An 11,255-nucleotide genomic window follows, 5' to 3' on the forward strand; every position below is an offset into this window, starting at 1 on the left:
GATAGGTGGGGTAAAAAACTGTATACTTTGGCTATGAGAGCTTTAAATTGTCAGTTTCATATGCTCAGGTATCAAAATTATTTGCTGGGCCAATTGAAATGTACAGTAGATGCTTTAGCTGAAGGTATTGAATGTAAGGAGCTTCAGGATTTAGTGCATGCTTCAGACCAAGTTGGTAAGCATTCTTTGCAGTGTGGTTTTGATGCTTTACAGGCTTCTTCCAGGGTGGCTGCTACTAGTTCAGTTGTTCGCAGGCATGCCTGGCTTAAAGATCAGACCTTGTCAGAGCATGTTAAGGCTCGAATTATGGATGCTCCTCTGCAATCTGATGTTCTTTTGGCCCTCCAGTAGAGTCAGTTTTGAAAAAATGGAGGAAAAAGCTAAGTCTATGCAGACGGTTAAGGACTTATTACAGGTTCAGCCCCCTAAGTTCAGTAGAAATTGGCCTGCTAAGGGATGGTCTTTCCCCTCTTCGGATTGTCAATCTAGGGGCAGGTCGAGGCGAGGTAGAGGTAGGGCTTCCTCTCAGGGCCCTGTTACTTCTAGGACTTTGAGTTCTTCTACCCTTTCTGCTGGGGAGGGCAGGGGTCAGTCCTTTCGGAAACAGACCCAATGACCTGTGTCTTCAGCTGCCGGACTCTGTCTTGCTGGCAGCTCCTCTAGGAGGAAAACTGGGACTTTTCAAAAGGAATTGGCATTTGGTTACCCAAGACAAATGGGTATTGGACATAATAAATCGAGGCTACAAATTTTATTTTCACACATTCCCTCCTTTCAAAGGTATGCGGATGTGCCTCATCAGCAAAGACTGGAAGCACAGGCACAAATTTCTTCTCTGCTTCAGTTGGGAGCAATACAGGAAGTACCTTCTGCAGAAAGGGGCACAGGGTTTTATTCCGTCTTTTCTTAGTGCCAAAGAAAGGAAATACTTGGAGACCAATTCTGGATTTGTCCATTCTAAACACCTTTCTGGAAATTCCAAAATTCAAGATGTTAACACTACAACAGCTGTTACCTATGTTGGGCAAAGATCACTGGATGGTGACTCTGGATCTCAAAGAAGCCTATCTTCACATTCCTATCAGGCCCAGTTGCAGGAAATTCCTGAGATTTCGGAATGGGAATTTGCATTATCAGTTCTCTGCATTGCCCTTTGGCTTGTCTACTGCGCCCAGGGTATTCACAAAAGTCCTTGCTCCAGTAATAGCTTTTCTCAGACTAAAAGGAATTCAAATTTATCCTTATCTGGACGACTGTTTGATTCTGGCTCAAGGCAAGCACGAGCTTCTTCAACATCTGCAGTATGTAATGACAGTTTTAAGATGCCTAGGGTATTCTGTGAACGAAATAAAGTCCAGTCTAGTACCCTCACAAGAGATGTGTTTTCTGGGTGTAAGACTGAACACAGCTGCTCAGATGGCATTTCTTACCCCGGACAAACAAAGATATCTTCACCTATACTTCCAACAGTTATCAGTAATGTCCAGGCTGACTGCAAGGACAGTCCTTCAAGCCTTGGGGTTCATGGCATCTTGCATTCTAGTACTTCCCAATGCCAAACTGCATATGAGAAAGCTGCAATGGTATCTCAAAAGCGTTTGGACTCAACACAGCCACGATTTGGACACTGTCATTCGGATTCTGCCTTGCATTCAGAAAGAATTTGTGTGGTGGGCTCAGGAATGTCACCTAAACAAGGGACTCTCTGTGACCCAACCAGAGGCAAGTCAGATATTAACAACAGACGCCTCGGAGTCAGCCTGGGGAGCTCATTTCACAGGAAAATGGATTCAAGACCTTTGGCCCCCAGAGCTACTTCACTTGCATATCAACATGAAAGAGATGCTGGCAGTTCAATTTGCTTTGGAAGCATTCAAGGGCCTACTTCAACCAGGACTGGTGTTGATTCGAACAGACAACACAACTGTCATGTGGTACATCAACAAGCAGGAGGGAACTCATTCTTACCCTCTTTGCAGACAAGCAATGCTGTTATGGGAAACTGCTTTAAATCTGCACATCACTCTTCGAGCACAGTTTCTGCCAGGAGCACAAAATTCTTTAGCAGATGTTCTGAGCAGACAGATTGTGGATCCTCACGAATGGAAGTTGGACCCTCAGGTATTTCTTCAGTTGACCATGGCTTGGGGAACTCCAGACGTAGATCTGTCCGCTTCTCCTCTGAATTTCCAACTGCCACTGTTTTGCACAAGGCTGTTTCATCCAACAGCCTGGAAAATAGATGCACTATCCTTCAGTTGGAGCAACCTTCACGTGTATGCTTTTCCTCCCTTGCCTCTTCTTCCAAAGGTACTGTTGAAAGTCAGGAGGGACAAACCTTGCATGATCCTTATAGCACCGGATTGGCCTTGTCAGCATTGGTACCCTCTGTTGAGGAGCTTAATTCATGGGACACCTTGGCCATTACCACAGATTCCTCACTTATTGTCTCAGGAAAACAATCATTTTCTCAATGTCAGGGTGCAATCCCTACACCTGACAGCCTGGCACATTCTGTTTTAAAGAAGGAGGGCCTAGAGCTCCCTCAACCAGTTTTGGATGTTATTTTGGAAGCCAGGCGACCTAGTACTCGAAAGGTTTATGCTGATAAATGGAAGAGATTTTTTCTTTGGAGTTCAGCTAAAGGCTTTGATGTCAAATTGCCTAATTTGAGTTGTACATTGCAATATTTGACTGTATTATTGGACAAGGGTTTGTCCTTCTCTTCTGTAAAAGTGCATGCTGCAGCTATTTCTGCTCACTATGATTGTGACCCTCCTTTGTTTTCACATCCTTTGGTTAAACAGTTTCTTAGAGGGGCAAAGAATATAAGACCCCCACGAAGAGCTCCTACTCCTGCCTGGGATCTTAATTTTGTTTTGGAAAAGCTGACTCTGCCTCCTTTTGAACCTGCAGCTACAGTTGAATTGAAGTTGTTGTCTTGGAAGACTGCTTTTTTGTTGGCTGTTACTTCTGCTAGAAGGGTGTCTGAATTACAGGCCCTCATGGCAGTGGAACCTTTTCTGATTTTTCACAATGACAGAGTTTCCTTACGTACTAATCCTACTTTTATGCCTAAAGTGATTTCTAATGTGGCATTGAACCAATCTATACATTTGCCTACTTTTTATGCTAATCCCCAAAATAAAGGGGAAAAAGTTTTGCATTCTTTGGATGTACATAGGCAGTTAAGGTATTATTTGAGCAGAACCAAAGAGTTCAGAAGATCTCAACAATTATTTGTTTCTTTTGTTTTGACTTCACAAGGGAAAGCTGTCTCGAAACAAACTATTTCCAAGTGGATTGGCCATTGTATTACTTTTTGTTACTCTCATCATGGAAAGGATGTTCCAGTTGGGATCAGGCCTCATTCTACTAGGGCTACGGCCACCTCTACTGCTTTTTTGAGGGGGTAACTACTAAAGACATTCTAGAGGCAGCTACTTGGAGTTCTGTACATACCTTTACAAAGCATTATCATTTACCTCTTTATTCTAGGTCTAGGGCTGGGTTTGCCACTGCAATCTTACAGGGCATGTTAGCAGCTCCTAATGCTATTTAGTTGGCCAGCCTCCCTTTTTTCCGTTGCTCTGGGATTCTACCCATATGGAAGGACTGCAGCAATGGGAGACGAAGAACATAGTACAGCTTTGTACCTACCATAAATGTAGATGTTCGAGGATCTCCATTGCTGCAGTCCAATTTTCCCTCCCTCCTTCCCCCTTTTTAGGTTGGGTTTTGGGTGGTGTTTTTTGCATTCTGACGTCTGAGGCAAGAAAGACTGAGTATATGGCGTCGGTCATGCGCATTTGTACTGGCACGTACTGACGTCAGTCTCGGGCGCCGATGACCGACGCCGGTTCTAGCCCTTTGGTATTCGGGCCGATTGTGGACAGCGGAATACCCATATGTAAGGACTGCAGCAATGGAGATCCTCGAACATCTACATTTATGGTAGGTACAAAACTGTACTTTTTGTCGGGGTTACATTCTATCATTTTAGTTCTAGGCATTTTGAGAACATTCATATTTCTTAGTAGAAATTCTATTACCTCCTGTATTTGTACTCTTGACAAGAATTCCTCTAACTCTGCTTTTGGTAGACATATTTTGTCCCCTCTACATGAACATCAACTTACAAGTTAATCACAGAACTTTCTACTCATTTCCATGACTTCAGTATATTATACTAATGTGGTAGATTTGCCCTATGTTTCTCTTACCTGGTTGTATACCCTTGTAAATTACTGCAGTCTTTCATTTATATCAAATGGCCCTCGTCACTTAGCCAGAAATTTGTTTTCTGCACTGGGTAATAATGCTAATGCCTGGTATATCCTGGGTTAAATTCTCTAAGTCAGTCATTCTTATTATAAACTCATTGTGGCATTTCCTGAGCTGTCTGTGCATGTTCTTTTACTATTGGCGTAATAACTGTCAGTATGTCTCGCAAATTAATTTAATTTTCTGTTACATTTTTAAATGTTATCTTTTCTTTTTCCCAAGTTTCCTTAGCAATGCAAGCAGTGTTATGAGATGTCTGCTGTACAAAACTTCAAAATAGGTAAATGTAGTTGAAGCACATGGCAACTGTCTTATAGCAAAAAGAAAGCAGGGTGACAACTTGCGCACTTTCTTCCCATCTGTGTCCTTACCTTTTTTAACATAGACTTCAATGTATTATTGACCCTCTTTACTAACCCATTAGTTTGCTGTCATCTTCAGCTGTTTGCTTTAAATTGCTGGCATAACTGATGCAACATTCTTTGCCTAAAGGGAGTGTTTGGTCACTCATTATTGCTCTAGGGATACACTCTATGGAAAGTAACAGTACCAACTCGCTTGCAGTAACCTTAGCATTCGTTTTACATAATGGCAGTGCTTTTGGAATTTTTGTAGCATAGTCCAGTATTACTAGTATGTACTGATACTCATTGCTAGATTTTTCTAGTGGCTCCACAGTGAACAATGGCCATACATTCAAATGGCACTTCTGCGATAGGCATTGTGATTAGTGGACTCCTAAATCTAGGATGGGTTGCATTTTTATGGCATTCTAGGCAAGAAGTGCAGATATTTTCCTTTTCGTTATGCCTGGCCAGTAAAATCCGACTAGTTCTCTTGTCTTAATTTGGATCTTCTCCAGTTAACATTCTGCCTATGGGCTAGTTCAGTTGTGTTTTATAAGGTTTTGGCACTACCAATTGATGTGAATTTCCTCTCTTTCTTTACAATGTCATCTTTCAAATCAAATTAGTGGTAAGAACTAACAGGAGTTTCCTGCTCACTCACCTACAGCCTTAGTTATATTTGCCCTTGCCTACTTAAGGAATAATTTTCCCACTGTGATTTTTTTTAAGTTTGTGTTGCCTATTTGAAAGGTTACATCATTTTCTAGCTAGACTTGAGGAGAAAGGTAAAGCTTCCTTTCCCAAAAACACTGGTACTGCTTATTCTTGTGTGTCTTCCTTTACAAAGGGTAATTATAGACAAAAATCATCTTCTGCTGTACTTTCTCTGCCTTCTGTACAAGCCTCTTGAGTGCTCTGTTTTCTATTAGGTTGCTGTATCTATGTCTTAGTGTGAGTGAAATAAAACCTCTCACTCTCAGTTCCTTCTCCAAGGCATCTCAGAACATTTATCTTCAGTTTTACTGTTTCCATTTTTTACTTATACCTGTTATTTATAGTCTACTTTTACATGCGTTTTCTGCTTATCACTGAAACAAGTGGCTTCAGAACTCTGCATTTTTGTAACCGTCTTTAATGCTGACTTAGTTCTAATGGTCCTCATTTAAGTGCCTTTAATATTTTATTTTTGTCCTGTACATTTATGTGCTAACACTTTTTGCAAGTCTGTGTGCAAACTTTTGTCATCTACTGATTTTTACTTCAAAGTTTCTTGTTAATCCATCTTCAGTCCCTGTATTAACACCTTTTACAGTTTAAGGTATACATTGCTGTACCATTGGTGTTGGTTTCTGATAACAGGAGCTTTGCATCTGGACCTCTATATGATTGTCACAGTCTTGCTTCCCATTCATATTAAATGGCTGCAATAAGTTGTTGCTTTACCTCTTTCTTTCTATATGCATAGCATTGTATCTATGGAGTCTACATCATTCCTCATTTTCCATATTGATTTAAAAATGGGGAAATATTTTTCTAATATGACTTCATGAGGCAAGTCGGGGGTTATAGCTACTGGGTATAACAATTTTCCTGGAGCTGTTTGAATTTCTACATGCATGATGCAGTATTACTGTCACCACTGATCCATATTACCATCACTTTTTATTTGTTAGTAATCATGCTTACCTGTCAGGGGTCTTAAGAGTAATCATGCTGTCAGAGTATAGCAGGGATCTGATTACTTTTCCTTACAAAAAAACAGTACATTTCACTAACTTGGTTGTAACACAGTGGCATATAATGCTAATTCAATTATTCTACCTATAGTCTTGTCACATTGTATATGAACAACTTCATTTGTAGAATGCATTTCAGCTGCTAGCATTTTCTACAGTGTTAGTGGTGCTCAGTTTAGCAATGTGAGATTGAACCCTCCTATACATTTAAAATGAGTTAACCCATTACTTACTAATTTTTGTTTCACAGAAGATGGTACATTTCCTATTGTAGCTTTGGACTTAAAAGCAGATTGTTTAGTTTTAAACTTTGCCTTATTAACTAAGAAACATTCTGCTGAAGGTACTACATTGAGTTCTTGAGATCACTTTGCAATACCATTTTTTCTTTCATTACTAGGCATATCTCTTTTTAAAAAAAATCTGTCTACTGCAAGAACTTGTACCATTTTCACTTTACAGTTGCTATCAGGTTTTAACCACAGTTTAAATTATGCATCTGAACTCTTACCAGTTTGTCAGCATTAAAAGTCCCGTAGTAAAATTGCATGGCTTGTATTTCAGAAGTTATCCCAACCCCAGCCATTAATTCGTTTTTTTTTTTATTTTTCATAGTTAGTGTAATCTATCCCTTCAAAGATCATGCGGGTTTTTAGTGTTGCCCCTTCAACTGAGAGGAGCATATCTAATTCCATTCTGATATGTCCCGATGTTTTAATGTTGCATATCATTCAGACTCAGTCAAATAGTCCAGGTCATCCTCCGTGATTAACTTCTTTATGGCAGGCACTTTTCTGATGGTAGCTTTTATGATCGCCAGTCCAGGCCAACTGCTGTTGCAGTTATACTAGCTTCTGATCACTCTCCACCTTGGATTCCACTAGGGTTTTTAATAATTCCTCCATGGTTGTAGGGTAAACAAAGCACACAAGAAAATAGCAGAGAGTATGCAGCTGCAAACTCTATAGCGAGATATTAGCATAATCAGGACATGCATTTGGCAGGAGAGGCATTGTAAGGAATGGTATATTTGGCCAAAATGTCCATGTACACACAACCAGTATAAGTCTTAAAAAGCACTGGAGGCCCAAGTCTGTTAAAAAAAAAAAGTTTGTTATACCAAAGCAGAAGAAAATAAACATTAGCCTACTTGGTTTTGTATAATGTCTTTATAGTCAAAACAGTACCTTCCATTAAAGGCTTTAAAGCCCACATCAGCAGTCCAGTAATAGCATCTCTGTCTTCATGCAACTAACTTGATAAATTACAGCTTCAGGCCCTATCAGGTCTTCTGTTTTGCTTCACGAAACTCAGAAAAACTTCTCCTAAATTTACCTCAGGCCACATTCACAATTAACCCTGACTGGTCTGTCAGACTTCTTAAACCATTTGTTTGGAATCCTTGCTGTGACCCATGATACACTTTCAATGAAGAACCAACTTCCTGATTTTCCTTGAAGGGTCAGCCTCCTTTTTATATGCCACTACATATGCAGTTGACTTCCCATTACCTGACTGATTGGTTTGGTGGTCACTACCTCTGCATCGAAGAGTTCAGGAAGGTTTGTCTCCTGAGAGAATGCCTGAATACTGAAGCAGCAAGTTTTGCATTAAACTGCTGTGATGTTGAAATCTTCTTTATTTTTCAGTCATTCGTGGTTCATACAGTGTTGTTGCTAGTTGCAATTACGACAAAAAGTTGTAATTATGGCTAGTTACACAAGAAGCTAAAGATATCAGGTCATGGATTTTACTAGTATCCCTTTTGTGGCCGGTAGTTTAAAATATGGATTAAATCATTTTAAGCAAAACTGTGTAACTAAAACAAGTAAAAGAACAGTTTAGGAGTACCTTATAATTGTAGATCTGATTCTGTAAGTGTAGCACAGTCAGATTGTGGTTTAGACAGACAAGGAAATACGAACAAGTATGCGTTGTAGTTGAATGGCTAAATATTTCTTGTTCCAAACTGTTGTCTAAAATCTGGTTTCTTACAAAGCTTCTGCATGTACCCCATAGATGGTATCAGAAGGCTGCAGTAGTATTTTTCAGATATTTTCCAGCTGTTTATTTTATAGCCTACTGATAGACATGTGGTAATGTTTATCAGAACATTGGACATAAACTTTCATACTCCTGAGCTCTCTAGTGTGCTTTTTCTTGCAAAAAAGAGTAAGTCTGAAGAATGATGTATCAGAATAGGTTGTTAAAAGCGACAGCTTTAATCTGTTTGACATGTTTTAAGTGAGCATATGGGTAATGCAAACGATGCAGTTCAGCATGGAGCAGTCAGTAATGAATTGTTCCTGCTGTGTTGTAAAGCTATTCAAAAATACAGTGTACACTGAAGCATTTCTCTGTAATGGTTCTGTTTCCTCATTTAGTTTGGGTTTCTGTTTTTTTCAGCATTGCCAAGTTATCTGCAGGATCAGTCATGGGCAGCCATAGTGCTGGAAGCACTGCTGGTGGTGTTCCCAAGGAGCCAGCCAGGATTACATCACCTTATAAAGTTCTGCGTCGCCGTCACCGGAGAGCAGATGCAGAAAGTGATGCTTCCACCGAAACTGATTCATCAGAGAACTGAAACCCTCCACTCATGGTCAAATACAGTGGACACACATATCATGTTTTTGTTGCTGTCACCATATAGACATAAAATAGTTCACACTTCATCTGCTAGAGTACCTGGACATAACAAACTGTATATCATCACATCTGTTTCAAAATGTACCGAAGATTATCTCATAGGCAGTGGCTATGAAAAGAATGGGCAGATGAACTGCTTTATCATTGTTAGCTGATGGAATAGTGCAGTGTACTTCATATCAGCAAAAAAACTTCCTGGTATATGAATAAGTAGCTACGAATGTCTCATAATAATTCAGAAACCAGTTGGCTATTGAATAAAGGATTAATGGTTTTCTCCTGGTGAATGATATGTCAGGTTTCACAACAAAACCTCCATGTACTGAAGCTGTAATGTTATGCAAAGGGCCTAGACAAGGTTTGCTGCTGACGTGAAGGCAGAGTTGAAGTATTATAAAGAATGTAAAGAGAGGCAACATGTAATGTGCAGACAAATGGTGTGGTGATATTAAAAGTATTACAGTTACATTTAAAAAATTAAGTCTTTGTGAAGAGGATACAGAGAGCAGAATAATTTCACACTGTATACAGCCAAGGGTTTTTGAATACAAAAACTATGAAAGTAAATCCTGAAGCAATGTATAAAGTATAATAGAGAATAATGCACAATTTAGTGTATCTGTACTTTGTTAGAGTGGTAAGAATTAGTTTTGTAGTACTGCTTAAAATGTCAAGTCAGTCAAAGTTTAATTTTCTTAAGGCTAGCAATGCACTAGCAACCTGCAGTTTAATGCTCATGCAGTAAATGTCAAACTAAGAAATGTTTCTAAAATGTTATTATAAAACAACTAGAATTGAATTGTGTTTAAAAAAATACCACAGTTTAGAATCTTGGGCAACAGTCTTCAGAAAGCTTTATACTAGACATAGCAACATGTATTGATGTTCATGGACAGATGATAAAAGCAGCGAGTTGAATTGACAGTTCATTATAAACTGAATCACAAGAAGCCATCACTAGTAAAGTCTGTAAATGTGTTATGATAATCTGCAGGAATTTAATGTGATTCACTAATAACGAAGGATGTTAAGTTGTCTATCTCGCCTTCATTCTTGCTGGATGGGTTCGGAGCCGACCTCGGCTCCGACTCGGCCACTCTAAAAGCTCGAGAGTTGGTTCCACCGGCTCGAGGCTCCCCTTATATCCCACAATGCTAGGCGTGAGTTACCTTAGATCTCGTTTGCCGCTACAGCGATCGAGGTGTTGGTTTTCTACCGGCTTCTTGGTGAGTAAACTTTCAGTAAAGTTAGTATACTTAAACCCCTTTATTTTTAATTTTAACTCTTGTTTCCCTTAGTTTAGTGGAATTCTCTCCATTTTTTCTCTAAAATCCCGTTTCTTCCCCACAAGAACTTATAAGTTCTTCCCTCGGGCCTTCAGGCCTTCTTCCTCCATTCCCTAGTGGTGTGTGTGTGTTGTTTCTCTTAAATTAAAACCTTTGATAGTTGTTTTATTTTTTGAGTTTAAAAATAAGATAGGGTGTAATCAGTGTGTTTGACTGGGTGTGTGTGATTACACTTTTTTTTCTAAGATGTCTAAAGACACAAAGGTCTCAGGCTTCAAGAAGTGTGATGCGTGCTGTCAGAAAATGTCTCTGACAGACGGTCACATTTCTTGTGTCTACTGCCTGGGGCCTTTGCACCTGCAGGACTCCTGTGCTGTATGCCACGGCTTCAGTCCCAGGGTCCTGCAGGAAAGAAAAAACAAATTGATCCTAAGAGGTTTACTCAAGCCTGAGGATTCCCTTACTGTCTCTGGGAAGCCCTCCAAGGCTTCTAGGTCCTCGGCTCCAGCTACTGAGCCGAGACCTAAGGCTACTAAACCTCCATCTACATCGGCTCCAGCTGGAGCCGATGAGTCTCAGTCTACAGTTTCTGTGGTTCCCTCGGCTCCGGCTGGAGCCGAGGTATTAGAAATTCCCGTGTCGGCTCCGACCAGACCTTCGGAGCCGACATCTAGGAAGAGATCTAGGTCACCATCCCTTGGCTCCGTTCATTCGGCTCCAGCATCTCCTCTGCTGTCTGAACGGAGCCATAAATCTCACTCCTCTAGGTCATCGAGGCTGTCGGATCATGACCTTCAGAGGGTAGTGAGTCGACTTCTTAAGTCCGAGGCACTGGCCCAAATGCTTCAGAGCCCGACTCATCAGTCGATGCCTGCCCCTGTCCATCAATATGTTCCTCCTCCGACTCCGTTGAGCTCGGAGCCGGGTCGTTTCGGAACCGAGACTGTGGTAGCGTC

The 11,255-nt window shown here is 40.5% G+C and overlaps 1 protein-coding gene across 1 annotated transcript in view; it reads left to right on the forward strand.

Annotated features, from left to right (window-relative positions):
* CCHR9.PART0H11orf49 (chromosome chr9.part0 C11orf49 homolog) overlaps nucleotides 1-10,098 on the forward strand; it is a 2,558,117-nt gene extending 2,548,019 nt beyond the window's left edge. The window contains exon 8 of the mRNA XM_044082535.1: nucleotides 8,774-10,098. Coding sequence (XP_043938470.1) covers nucleotides 8,774-8,951 — 178 coding nt within the window. The 3' untranslated portion in view covers nucleotides 8,952-10,098. The remainder of the gene's footprint in view (nucleotides 1-8,773) is intronic.
* Nucleotides 10,099-11,255: the final 1,157 nt, after the last annotated feature.

Source organism: Protopterus annectens, chromosome 9.part0 (genome assembly GCF_019279795.1).
Source record: "Protopterus annectens isolate FY-2018-M chromosome 9.part0, PAN1.0, whole genome shotgun sequence".
Lineage (NCBI taxonomy): Eukaryota > Metazoa > Chordata > Ceratodontiformes > Protopteridae > Protopterus > Protopterus annectens.